This window comes from Tupaia chinensis, unplaced genomic scaffold, assembly GCF_000334495.1.
Source record: "Tupaia chinensis unplaced genomic scaffold, TupChi_1.0 Scaffold138665_1, whole genome shotgun sequence".
NCBI lineage: Eukaryota > Metazoa > Chordata > Mammalia > Scandentia > Tupaiidae > Tupaia > Tupaia belangeri.
In genome coordinates this window covers 1,039,693-1,053,681 of record NW_006198557.1, presented here as the reverse complement: position 1 = coordinate 1,053,681, position 13,989 = coordinate 1,039,693, and the positions used below count along the sequence as shown (strand labels likewise).

The 13,989-nt window shown below is 50.6% G+C and overlaps 1 protein-coding gene across 5 annotated transcripts in view; it reads right to left on the bottom strand.

Moving 5' to 3' along the window:
- Positions 1–13,989, bottom strand: part of TYK2 (tyrosine kinase 2) — a 28,924-nt gene that overhangs the window by 13,079 nt on the left and 1,856 nt on the right. For all 5 annotated transcript variants that reach the window (XM_006161547.2, XM_014592871.2, XM_006161548.3 and 2 more), the window contains 7 exons: positions 13,117–13,329; positions 8,251–8,374; positions 7,984–8,131; positions 6,248–6,411; positions 2,795–3,161; positions 2,330–2,455; positions 2,088–2,245 (listed from right to left, as the gene is read on the bottom strand). In XM_006161547.2, coding sequence (XP_006161609.1) covers positions 2,088–2,245; positions 2,330–2,455; positions 2,795–3,161; positions 6,248–6,411; positions 7,984–8,131; positions 8,251–8,374; positions 13,117–13,312 — 1,283 coding nt within the window. In that variant the 5' untranslated portion in view covers positions 13,313–13,329. The remainder of the gene's footprint in view (positions 1–2,087; positions 2,246–2,329; positions 2,456–2,794; positions 3,162–6,247; positions 6,412–7,983; positions 8,132–8,250; positions 8,375–13,116; positions 13,330–13,989) is intronic.

Sequence of the window (13,989 nt, the reverse complement as noted above, 5' to 3'; positions counted from 1 at the left end):
ATCCCCCCTGGGGGGTGATTTCTCGCTTTCTGTCTCTCTGTCTCTCTCTGTCTGTCTGGCGAGTGCACGCACCCTACAGTGAAAATCTCTCCAAAAAAAAAAAAAAACTCTCTTAAAAAGAAAAAACAAAAACCTGTCCTAAGAGGCACACAGCCAGGAGGGAGGGATGTCAGACAGCCGTTCGCATCGGGACACTGCACACTCAGATACACGAGGCCACTCTCACAGAGACACGGGCACCAGGCAGGTGCACGCTCGTCCGTCACACGCGGCGATGACAGGGGCACACGTGTGCCAACCGACAGGAAGCAGCTGTCCGCTATGGGATAGGCACTCACAGGGTCACACGTGAAGGACGATCTGCTACGTGGTCACATGACAATGGGCAGGGGTCAGCCCACAGCCTGGTGGTTAAGACGGCTGGATCCCACATGACCAACTACGTGGTTTGAGTCCCAGACCTGGCGGCCTCAGAAACAGGCTGGGTGTGTGTAGGAGTGGCCAAAATTCCAACAGGAGGGAGAGATGGAGGAGAAGGGGTTGCTGCATGACCATCTCCCACGGGGGTGCTGTCTGAGTTTCTCTTCCTGCTTCTCTCCATCAAATGCAAGAGCCCTTCACATTTTTTTTTGGAGAGGTTTTTGCTATAGGGCGCATGCGCTCACCAGAAAGACAAAGAGATACGGAAAGCCAGAAATCACCCCCCAGGGGGGATAACCTCCTACAAAATTAATAAAACAAAACCAAAAAAACCCTTCATTTAAAAAAAAAATGGGGGCCAGCAAGTGGCGTGGTGGTTGGGGCGCTGAACACTCCCACATGGCTGACCAGGGTTGGAGTCCCGGACCTGGTGGCTTGCTTTCTCGCTCCCCCTCTTTCTCTCTGTCTATGTCTCTCTCTGGACAAATTAAAATAAAATGAATGAATAAATAACTTTTTAAACAATGGGACCAGCAGATGGCATGATGGTTACATTGCTGGACTCCCACATAGCTGACTGCAGATTGAGTCCTGAACCCGACAGCTTAATCTTGCGCCAAGCGTGTGTGCGTGCGTGCCCAAGATCCCAAGAGGAGAATGGAGAGGGGATTGCAGTGTGGCCATCTTCCCTGGGAGGTGTTTTGTCGCTTTCTGACTCTGTGCCTCTTGCTGTCTTTCTAGCAAGCACATGCACCCTATAGCAAAAACCTTTCAAAATTAAAAATAAAAAACCTTCATTCTCTTTCTCTCTTTTTATTTTTTTTAATTTTGCTATACGGCATGTGTGCTTACCAGAGAGAGACAGAGACAGAGTGAGAGGGAAGGTGAGAAATCGCATGTGCCTAAGATCCCAGGAGGAGCATGGAGGAGAAGGGATTATGGTGTTCATTTCAAGCCACCAGGTCCGGGACTTGAACCACAGTCAACCATAACTGTTATGCCATCTGCTGGCTCTAAGACTTCACACTCTTAGCCCCCGTAAGTCACGAACAAAGTTGGTCACACGGCGACTCAGAAATGACCTGGAGAGACACAGCAGCAGAGCCAACACTCCTGAATGGCCATGGCCCTGGGCATTGGAATGACAGTCCCATGAAACCTTCTGTGCAATGATAATCTCAATATCAATGCCAATGACACAGTCACTGAGGCATTGACGCAGCTGCGTAACAAACAGGCTGCTACACTCCAAACACGCACAGTTGACATTCCCCGACACGCCCCTCACAATGCCCCGCTCCCTGTGCCACCTCAGGCACCCTCAGGTGTCCTATACCCGTAGTGTGCACACTCCCATACATACAGGCATTGTGCACATCCATATGGAACGGCCAAGAGGCATGTGCACGCACACTCAGAGACATCCTCACACACCACAGGCATGCAGAGACAAACGCACACACACCATTCATCCATCACAAACACGTGCATCACACATGGGTAAGAAGGCGCACACGTGTACCCATACACTGGATATAACGCGTGCATGTGTGCATGCCCACACAGGACACACGTGCACACATGCACACGTACATCAGCCCCTCGGGTGAGCCCATATTCATGAACACATGCCCCTCCTACTCCCAAAGCCCCCCTCCGGGACTCACAGCAGGGGCCCGTGGATTCCCTCTTGGATACTCATAACCAGCCGTGGGGGGGCCACCTCATGGCACAGGTAGTGGCTGGAGTCCGCTGTCAGGCGGAAGTAGCCATCCACCAGCGACACGAAGGACAGGGCGGCCCCGCGGGAAGGCAGGCTCAGCTCCTGCAAGCGGGCGGAGTCAGGCAGGCGTGGCCCCGCCCCGCAGCGCGCCCAGGCCCCACCCCCAGGCCCCCGGCCCTGCCCCACCAGGCACTTGTTGTCCTGCCGGTGGATGGTGACGTCGCGCTCTTTCAGCACCACGTGGCTGATGTCCTGGAAGTCGCAGAAGTAGGTCCACGGTGCCTCCCTGCCGCTGTCACTGCCACCAGAAACCTGGACACCCGGCAGGGGTGGGGCGGCGCAGGGCAGTGCTGGTCAAAGGCTGCAGCGCTTCTGGGGCGCCCCCAGGAGGCAGGGTGTCCCAGGGAGATGGAGGCCCACGCCAGAAGCCAGAGTTGCGGAGGGTGAGCGGGAATCCCGGGGCGCTCACTCCAGGTCCCAGGACCTCCGGCGACCAACAAAGGGATTCCCTAGAGGTACCCCCAGGGGGCAGGCAGCCATGGGAAATAGACCCCAAGGGACAGACGGCCACACCCCAGAGCCATGCCGGGCAAGGGCTGCCCACGACCACCCTCAGGAACCCCAGGACTCCGTGCAGAAGCACCTGCTCACCTCTGCCCGTCTCAAACGCCACTGGATGCCACCGGTCCCCGTCACCAGCACCTCGTGGGTGGGAGGTCCTGCGGCAGCCTCAGGGCAGGGGTCTGCAGGGGCCTGGCCGTTGTCCCGGATATAGCAGGGCTCGTCCTGAGCCTGAGCCAGCAGCTCCAGGCGGCACACGGGCACACGCTCCGAGCCGAAACGCGGCGCCAGTCGCTCCAGCGTGGCCAGGTATTTGACCATGACCACCTGCTGGGACAGGCAGGTGGGCTGGAAAGACCGCAGGAACTTGCGGAAGACACTGCGCAGGCGCAGCCGCGTCAGGGCGTTGTGCTGCTGAATCTGCCGCCGAAAGGAGCGGGGGATGCAGTCCTTGAAGCTGTGTAGACACACAGGGGGGCTGGTCAGGGCGCCTTGGGCGGCCTGCCGGGGCGACACCATGCACATGGCTTGATCTCTCTGAGTCTCAGCTCCTTAGCTTTCTAGAAAGCAGGGGGATTTTGAGGCCAGCAGGGGGTGTGGTGGTAAAGGCGCCAGCCTCCCACATGGTTGGCCACAGTTCAAGTCCTGCACCTGGCAGCTTGCTTTCTCGCTTTCCCTCTCTTCTCTCTCACTCCATCCCTCTCTGATTATACTTAAAAATAAATAAATGAAGTTAAACACAATAATCCTTTTAAAAGAGAAAAGAAAACAGGTGCACTTTCAGGCCAATAGGTAGCATGGTGGTTAAGGGGCTGGACTCCCGCATGGCCGACAGTTCGAATCTTGGACCTGGTGCCTTGCTTTCTCACTTTCCCTCTCTTTCTCAGTCTTGCTCTGGTGAGTGCATGTGCCCTATAGCAAATTAAATAATAATACTAATACATAAATAGGGACCAGCAGTTGGCATAATGGCTCTGTCACTGGACTCCCATGTAGTTGACCTCGGTTGGAGTCCTGGACCTGGTGGCTTAAACTCATGCCAGGGGTGTGTGCGTGCATGCCTAAGATCCCAAGAGAAGAATGGAAAAGAAAGGATTGCGGCGTGGCCATCCCCAGGGGGGTGATTTCTCGCTTTCTGTCTGTCTCTCTCTGTCTTTCTGGTGAGCACATGCGCCCTGTAGAGCAAGAACATATAAAAAAAAATTAAAAAATAATAATACATAAATAAATAAATGTATAGTTCTTTTAGAGATTTTTGCTACAGGTGCATGGGATGGCCATGCTGCAACCCCTTCTCCTCTGTTCTCCTCTCGGGATTTTGGGCACGCACGCACACACACCTGGCATGAGTTTCAAGCCACCAGGTCTGAAACCTGGTGGCTTGCTTTCTCTCTCTTTCTCTCTCTCTCTCTCTGGTGAGCACATGTGCCCTATAGCAAATTAAAATAATAATAATGTTAAATAAATAATTCTCTAAACAAAGAAAATAAGTGCGCTCTGGCCAGTCGGTGGCACAGTGGTGAAGGCAACGAGATTACCCGTGGCTGAATGTATGGTCACAATCCTAGACCCTGTTTGAGAAACGTGACAGGCACCTGTGTGTGTGTGTGTGCTCAAAATCCCAGAAGGAGAGAGAGAGGGAGAAAGGATTGCTGCGTGGCCATACCCCATGGAGGATCTCACTTTCTTTCTTTCTTTTTAAAGGATGATTTTATTTAACTTTATTTATTTATTTAAATTTGACTAGAGAGGGATAGAGCGAAAGAGAGAGAGAGAGGAAGAGGGAAAGTGAGAAAGCAAGCCACCAGGTCCTGGACTCGAACCGTGGTCAGCCACATGGGAGTCCAGCGCCCTTAACCACCATGTCACCTGCTGGCCCCCTCACTTTCTTTCTCTGGTGACCACACAATCCCTCTGGCAAATATTAAAAATTAAAAACAAAGGGACCAGCAGATGGCTAATGGTTAGGTTGCCGGACTCCCATGTAGTCAACCACCATTTGTGCCCCATACCCAGTGGCTTAAACTCGTGCCGAGCGCATGTGCGTGCGTGCCCAAGGTCCCGAGAGGAGAATGGAGGAGAAGGGATTATGGCGTGGCCATCCCCCCTGGGGGGTGATTTCTTGCTTTCTGTCTCTCTGTCTCTCTGTCTTTCTGGTGAGCGCACGCACCCTATAGCAAAAACCTCTCCAAAGACAAAAAAAAATTAAAAACAAAATAGACATACTGAGCCCAGCCACAGTGGCCTGTGCTGCTAAGACACTGTGCTCCACAGCCTAGGACCACGTGAGAAGGCTGGGTTCGATTCCTGGCCCAACCCAAAGGCTGTGCCTCCGAAGGCCCCCAGCACTCCAGCTCTTCAGGAGGATGTCTGCACACCCAGTGTGCTTTTAGGCATACCTGGGGATCCGAACCCATGGCTGGCCACGTGGCTTCCAGCACTGCAGTTCAGTTTGCTACCAACGGTGTCACCAGGCTGGGCCAGGTGAGAGGTTTCTGTCTGACACGTTGACTGTTGTATTGACGACACCTAGAACTAGTGCCAGCACACAGTAGGTGTTCAGTATGTGCTTGTCAACTGAAGGAAGGTATGGCAATGGGCAAGATCCAACCTGGCCCCAAATGCTTGTGACATATGCCCTCCCCACCCATGCAGCGTCCCCATGCCATTTCTATTATTTTTCTTTTTTTTTGCATTCTTTCATTTAAGTTTACTTACTTATTTACTTATTTATTTATTTTAAATTTCACCAGACAGGGACAGAGTGAGTGAGAGAAAGGGAAAGAAAGAAGGCAAGCAGCCATCTCCGGGACTTGAACCGTGGTTGACCATGTGGGACTGTCCAGCTCCTTAACCATCATGCCACCTGCTGGTCCCTCATTGTTGTCATTATTATTTTTTTTTGCTATAGGGCATGAGCATTTGCCAGAAAGACAAAGAGAGACAGAGAGACAGGAAGCGAGAACTCACCCCCCATGGAGGATGACCATGCTGCAATCCCTTCTCCTCCATTCTCCTCTCAGGATCTTGGGCACGCGCGCACCCGTACCCGGCCTGAGTTTAAGCCACTGGGTATGGGACTCGAACCGCAGTCAACTACATGGGAGTCCTGGCAACATAATCATTGTGCCAACTGCTGGTCCCTATTGTCGTTATTTTTATTTTTATATTTAGAAGTTGACCAGAGAGAGGAGGCTGGCAGGTGACATGGTGGTTAAAGGTGCTGGACTCCCACATGGCCAACTGTGGTTCGAGTCCTGGACCTGGCGGCTTGCTTTCTCACTTTCTCTGTCTCTCACTTCCTCTCTGGTCAAATTAAAATAAATAAACAAATGGATAAATAAAGTTAAATAAAATAGTTCTCTAAAAAAGAAAAAAAAAATAAGAAGTTGACCAGTTGACCAGAGAGAGACAGGGAGAGAGAAGGAAAGTGAGAGAGCAAGCTGCTGGGTCCAGGACTTGAACTACAGTCAGCCATGTGGGAACCCAGCCACCTTAACCACCACACCACTTCCCCCCCAACCCCATGCCAGTTTTAGATACCTGATCTTTTTGGCCACTTCCTCCAAGGGGACTCCACGGCAGAGAGCGAGGTGACAGAGGTGCAGAAAGGCCATGCCTAGGCTTTCGTTCTTGAAGTGGTGGATCTCCTCCTCATCTGACAGCTCCCACAGTGAGGCCACGTCATTCACAAACTCATACTTGCCCTGGGGGTGGAATAAGCAGAGGGAAAGGGAGGCGTGAGAATGTGTTTGCTCTCCAGCCAGAACACTCTTTAATCCCCTGCATCTAGCTACTATGGAGAGGAAATCACCATTTTCTGGAAAGGCCAAATCATAGCACACACACTTCCTCTGCCCCATCCTTCGCCTGTGGCAGACATTGCTAATCAATCACAGCATTCTCTTTCTTTTTTTGGTTACGTAATGCATGTGCTTACCAGAAGAGAGAGGCAAGAAAAAGAAAGTGAGTAATAACCCACCCCCAGGGGAGATGGCTACATGGCGCAATCCCTTCTCCTCCACTTTCCTTAGAATTTCGGGCATGCAAACACATGCACCCCACATGAGTTCAAGCTGCTCGGTCTAGGACTCAAACCGTAGAGTCTCCCATGTGGGATCCAGCTGCCTTACCGCTACGTCATCTGCTGGCCCTCGATTTTTTTAGTATTCACTATAGGGCTCATCTGCTTGCCAGAGAGCAAGACAGAGAGGGAAAGTGAGAAATCATCCCCCAGTGTGGATGGCTACACTGCGATTCCTTCTTCTCCATTTTCCCCTCAGGGTTTTGAGCGTGCACACTAACATGCCTAGTGTGTTTTTCTTTTTCTTGTTTTTTCTTTTTTTTTTAAAGATTTTTATTATAGGGAGCATGTGCTTGCCAGAGAGACAGATAGACAGTGAGAAATCACCCCTCAGGAGGGATGACCACACTGCAGTACATTCCCCTCCATACTCCTCCCAGGACCTTGGGCACACACACGTGTGCACCCGGCATGAGTTTGAAGCCATCGGGTCCAAACCTTGAACCGTGGTCGGCCATGTGGGAATCCAGTAATGTTACCACTAAACCATCTGCTAGCCTGCCTAGTATGTTTTTCTTTCCTTTTTTTTTTTTTTTTCAAATAATTATTTTTTTATTTAATTTTATCCATTGTCATTATTTTATTTATTTTTTTATTTTTATTTTTATTTTTTGAGGTTGACCAGAGAAAGAGACACAGAGAGAGAAAGAAAGTGAAAAAGCAAGTTGCCAGGTCCAGGACTCGAACCACGATCAGCCATGTGGGAGTCCAGCTGCCTTAACCACCATGCCACCTGCCAGCCCTGTATGTTTTCCTTTTTTTAAAGAATTACTTCATTTAATTTATTCATTCATTTATTTTAATTTGACCAGATAGAGAAAGAAAGAGAGGAAAAATGAGAAAGCAAGTCACCAGGTTCAGGACTCAAACCGTGGTCAGCCATGTGGGAGTGTCTAGCACCTTAACCACCACGCCACCTGCTGGTCCCCTGCCTAGTATGTTTTTCAAATTGCTGGATCTGGGACTCAACCACACAGTCAGTCACGTGGGACCCGGCACCTTAACCAGCACACCCCCAGGTGGCCGACTCTCCGGTTTCACTCTCTCTAGGTTCAATCAGCAAAGTGACCCTAAATGATATCATTTGAAATCTATTAAGTGTATTGGCATGAGGAAGGGCACAGTTGCTCCTTAACTGTCCCTAAGGTCCCCCTGGCCTCCCCAAACAGCCCCACCTCTCCAGCCCGGCTCACACCTGCTCAAAGAGATACTCAAAGGAGGCTGGGTCCAGGAGTTGCATGCCCTGCTCCACCCGTTCTGGGGCTGCCTCAGTCCCGGGGGGCCCGCAGCGGTACACCGCTGGCTCCTGAGGGTTCATGCCATGCCAGTTCCGGAAGTAAAACCTGCGGGAAGGGAAGGGGAAACAGCTGGGGTGTGGCACAGCCTCAGACCAGCTCCAGAAGCAACATTTCCCAGCATCCCTTGCAGCTAGGAGCCAGACTTCCGAGGGGTCTGCACGCACCTCATGCGGAAACACAGCGTCAGGTCCGTGTCTCTGGAGATCTCGAGGATGTGGTTTGGGGGCAGCCACACTTGGGCCTGGTCGTCAAAGAGAGCGAAGAGATTGAAGCAGGGTGGAGTGATGCCTGGAATGGGGGACGAACAAGGTGAAGTCGTCTGCTGACATGAGCCCGAGACCGCCCTGCACCCACTGACTCCCTTCACGCCCCCTTCCTGGACCACCTCCCCTGCCCACAGCTTCAGTCCCACACTGCTCCCAGGCAGAGAGGACAATGCAATATCCTGACCAGGCTATGGCCTCACAGGGGAACTACATTTCCCAGCATCCCTTGCAGCTAGGCTGAGGCCATTGAGCAGTTATTAGCCAATGGGGTGTGACAGAGAGATAGTCACAATCCTAGACCTGAAAATGAAAGCTTTTGCCATGTGGACCAACATGTGTGTGGTGGTTAAGGTGCTGGACTCCCACATGGCTGACGATGGTTCAAGTCTTGAACCAGGTTGTATAAAAAATGCCAGGGGAACCAGCTATGTCACTGGACTCCCACGTAGTCGACCACGGTTCGCGTCCCGGACCCGGTGGCTTAAAACTCACACCGGGCGCGTGTGCGTGCGTGCCCAAGATCCCGAGAGGAGAACAGAGGAGAAGGGATTGTGGCATGGCCATCCCCCCTGGGGGGTGACTTCTCACTTCTCTTTCTCTGTCTTTCTGTAGTTAGCATGTGCACCTTATGGCAAAACCTAAAGAAAAATAAAAATCTCTTGCCATGTTCTCTTCCCGGGGAAGTTGGAAGCTCCTTGTACCAGGTGACAAAGCTGGGAGTAAATTAGTCAATAAACACCTAATTTAATTTTTTAAATTTCTATTTATTTTATTTTTTAGAGAGACTTTTGGGCTGGCAGGTGGCACAGTGGTTAAAGACGCTGGATTCCCACATGGTCAACTGCGATTCGAGTTCTGGACCTGGCAGCTTGCTTTCTTGCTTTCCCTTTCTTTCTCTCTCTGGTCAATTTTCAAAATAATAATAATAACAAATGGAATTAAATAAGAAAATAAATAAATAAATAATTCTTTTATATAAAAAAAAAGATTTTTGCTATAGGGCACATGCGCTTGCTAGAGACAGAGAGAGAGACAGAAAGCAAGAAATCACCCCCCACGGGAGAAAGCCACACTGCAGTCCCTTCTCCTCCATTCCCCTTTTGGGATTTTGAGCACGCACGCACATGTGTTTGGCATGAGTTTTAAGCCCCCAGGTCTGAGACTTGAACCACGGTCAACTACGTGAGAGTCCTGTGATGTAACCATCATACCATCTGCTGGTCCCCATACACTTAATTTTAAGTTAAACATTGATTGTCTTTAACCAGGAGAAAGATATGGAGGGATAGGGACCAGCAGTTGGCGTAATGGCTATGTCAATGGACTCCCACATAGTCGACAGTGGTTCGAGTCCCGGACCCCATGGTTTAAACTCATACCGGGCGCGTGTGCCCGAGATCCTGAGAGGACCTCAAAAAAAAAAATTAAATAAATAAATAACGAACAGGTACTTTGAGGTCTCCTTGAACTCCAGCCCTGAGGAAACATGCAAGCAACCTCCTCTCTGTCTATCTGGAACATTCCATACCCTCTTCAAGGTGCCATGTTCCAATCATACCTCATGTGCCTTCTCTAAGATTTTCCTTCCTGGGGGAACCAGCAGTTAGCGTAATGGCTATGTCACTGGACTCCCACATAGTCGACCGCGGTTCGTGTCCCGGACCCGGTGGCTTAAAACTCACGCCGGGCGCGTGTGTGTGCATGCCCAAGATCCCGAGAGGAGAATGGAGGAGAAGGGATTGTGGCGTGACCATCCCCCCTGGGGGGTGATTTCTCGCTTTCTGTCTCTATGTCTCTCTCTGTCTGTCTGGCGAGCGCACGCGCCCTACAGTGAAAATCTCTCCAAAAAAAAAAAAGATTTTCCTTCCTGCACCCTGTTCTTCAAGCCAGACACTTGTTCTTGTCCTCAAATTTTCCCATCCTCTCCACATAAGAACAGTAGCCCGGGGGCCAGAAGGGGGCATGGTGGTTAAGGGCGCTGGACTCCCACATAGCCGACCGTGGTTCAAATCTTGGACTTGGCAGCTTGCTTTCTCACTTTCCTGCTCGCTCTCTCTGTGTCTCTCTGGTGAGTGCATATGCAATAAATGCAATTAAAAAATGATAATAATTCTTTAAAAAATTATCTTTTAAAAAAACGCAAGAAACAAAATAGTAGCCAAGCCCTGCCCTCTCTGCATGCCCCATACCCTTGGGATCTGTCCACTTCCTTTTCAATGAAAGCCTGCCCTAATCTGGCCTCCAGATTTGCCCATATTTCCTGGCCACCCAAAAAGTATCTTTCTTCTTTTCCTCTCCTTTCCTGCCTTTTTTTTTTTTTTTTTGCTTTCTCTCGCTCTCTCTTTTTCTAAGAGATTTTTGCTGTAGGCCGTGTGCAGTCTCCAGAAACAAAGAGAGACAGAAAATCAGAAATCATCCCTGCGGGGAGGGCCATGCCACAATCCTTTCTCTTCCATTCTCCTCTAGGGATTTTGGCCACACACACACACATGCGTAGAACTGAGTTTCCAGCTGCCGAGTCTGGGACTCAAACTGTAGTTAGCCACGTGGGAGTCCAGCACCTCAACCAGAACGCCACCTGCTGGCCCCTTTTTTTTTTTTTTTTGAGAGAGATTTTTGCTATAGGGTGTGAGCACTCATCAGAAAGACAGAGACAGACAAAAAGTGGGGAATCATCCCCAGGGGGGATGGCCACACCACAATCCCTTCTCCCCCATTCTCCTCTTGGGATTTTGAGCACGCACGCACATGCCCAGCGTGAATTTAAGCCGCTGAGTCCAAGCCTCGAACTGCGGCAAACTATGTGGGAGTCCAATGACATATCCATTACGCAATCTGTTGGTCCCCTATATACATATTTTTTAATACCAAAGAATATACATGAGAGAGAGAGCAGCCTCACATGGGGCCTAGTCATGCCGCCGCTGGGGCTGAGACTTGAACCAGGCAGTTGGTCACATAGGACCCGGCACCTTAACCAGCATGCCCCTGGCTGGCCCCCGGTTTCAATGATTACTTCCTCTTCAAACTCTCAAAACTATAACCCAGTCATTTCAAAGATCTTTTGCTTCCTTAAAAGATCAAGCTCCCTGGGCCTCCTACACACGGTTTCCTTTGTCAGGCTTGTTTCACATCCTTCAGAAACCTGGCTAGTCCTTTCAGAATCAGCCCTCGGGAGGCTGGCGGCTGGCCTGGTGGTTAAGGGCGCTGGACGCTCACATGGCTGACCGAGGTTCAAGTCCCGAACCTGGTGGCTTGCTTTCTCACTTCTCTCTCTCTCTCTCTCTCACTCTGTCCCTCTCTGATCGAATTAAAATAAGTAAAGTTAAAAAATATTAAAAAGACGAAACAAAACAAAAACTTTTTGGGGGAGGGGAGAGGTTTTTGCTATAGGGCGCGTGTGCTTGCCAGAAAGACAGACAGAAAGACAAAAAGTGAGCAATCACCCCCCAGGGGGGATGGTCACGCCGCAATCCCTTCTCCTCCATTCTCCTCTCGGGATCTTGGGTACGCACGCATACGTGCCTGGCGTGAGTTTAAGCCACCGGGTCTGGGAGTCAAACAGCGATTGACTACATGGGAGTCCAACTACGTAGCCATTATGCTAACTGCTGGTTCCAGCAAAAGCATTTTTTTAATTGCTAGAGGGTGTGTGTAGTCACTAGAGAAAGAGACAAAAAGAGGGAGAAAGCCCACACTACTGGGAAAAGGTCCTGCTGTAATCATCCTTTTGGGGTTTGGGGCATACACACACATGCCCTGGGAACTAATTTTTGTATGTTTGTTTGTTTATTTATTTATTTGGAGAGGTTTTTGTTATAGGGTGCGTGCACTCGCCACACAGACAGAGAGAGACAGAGAGACAGAAAGCAAGAAATCGCCCCCCAGGGGGATGGCCATGCCGCAATCCTTTCTCCTCCATTCTCCTCTCAGGATCTTGAGCACGCACGCACACGCACCCGGCGTGAGTTTTAAGCCACCGGTTCCGGGACTCAACTGCGGTCGACTACATGGGAGTCCAGTGACATAGCCATTATGCTAACTGCTGGTCCCTATTTTTTAATTTTTTTAATAAAAGATCCCATTTTTATAAAATTATTACTTGGCTTATTTTATATATTATTATTATTATTTATTTTTAATTTTAATCTTTTGGAGAGGTTTTTGTTTTTGATACAGGGCACATGCACTCCCCAGAAAGAGACAGAGAGACAGAAAGCAAGAAATCGCCCCCCAGGGGGATGGCCATGCCGCAATCCTTTCTCCTCCATTCTCCTCTCGGGATCTCGGGCACGCATGTGCTTGGCCTAAATTTTAAGCTGCCAGGTCCAGGACTTGAACCACGGTCAACTATGTGGGAGTCCAGTGCCATAACCATGACACCATCTGCTGGTCCCAATTTTCTTATTTACCATTGTTCCCACTGTGTTCCCCAGCCTAATAGAATATCAGCCCGGGGCTGGCAGATGGCGTGGTGATTAAAGGTCCTGGACTCCCTCATGGCCAACCATGGATCGAGTCCTGGACCTGGTGGCTTGCTTTCTCACTTTCCTTCTTTCTCTGTCTAATCAAACTGGAAAATAAGAAAGTTAAAAAAAATAATTCTTAAAAAAAAAAAAACACATCAGCCCTACAGAGGCAGTGACTAGGGCTGGCACAGAGAAGGCGCTCCCTCAGCGTCTGCAGGGTGAACGAGCAGACGAGCAGACGGAGGCATGGACGCACTCACTGCTGCCCCCACCCTGCCGCGGTGCCCGGACTTACCGAGTTTGTGCGCCACGCGGAGGCAGATGTCCTCAGCTGTCAGCGAGGCCTCACTGAAGGTGACCCAGGGCTCTCCGCCCCCAGGGCCGGCCCAGTGCAGAAGAACCTTCAGGCCTCCCATGGCAGCTATGGGCTGAGCTCCGTCCCCATCAGGCTTGCTGTCCCTGGCGGTGGCACCGCGCTGGCACCGAGGCATGCCCTGACCTGGCACAGCTGCAAAGGAACAGGTGGCCATGAGTTCTCAGGCCCCAGCCTGGCGCACCCCTTTTGGTTAGCACCTAGACCTTCCACCCACCCAGGCTGAGGCCCGAGGGGAAGAGGCGGGGTCCCCGGCTATGTGACCTTCACCCCAAGCCTCAGTTTCCCATTTGTTCGGCAGGCTTGGAGTATACGTCTCCATGAATTATATAAAGCCGTCGGAAAAGTCAAGACCCATTTTTACATAGAAAAACATTTAAAAAAAAAAAAGGACAAGAGAGGAGTTGGCAGGTGGCATGGAGGCTAGGGGCAGTGGACTCCCACATGGCCAACCACGGTTTGAGTCCCGGACCTGGCGGCCTGCCTTCTCACTTTCTCTTTCTCTCTCAATCTGTCCTGCACAGGTAAAATGAAAATAAATAAATAAATAAAGTTAAATAAAATATTTTTTTTCCTTTGTTTTGGAGAGGGTTTTGCTATAGGGCACATGCACTCGCCAGAAAGACAGAGAGACAGAAAGTGAGAAATCACCCCCCGGAAGGAACGGCCATGCCGCAATCCCTTCTCCTCCATTCTCCTCTCAGGATCTTGGATACACACACATGCACTCGCGCCTGGTATGAGTTTGAGCCACCGGGTCTGGGACTCGAACTGCGATTGACTACATGGGAGTCC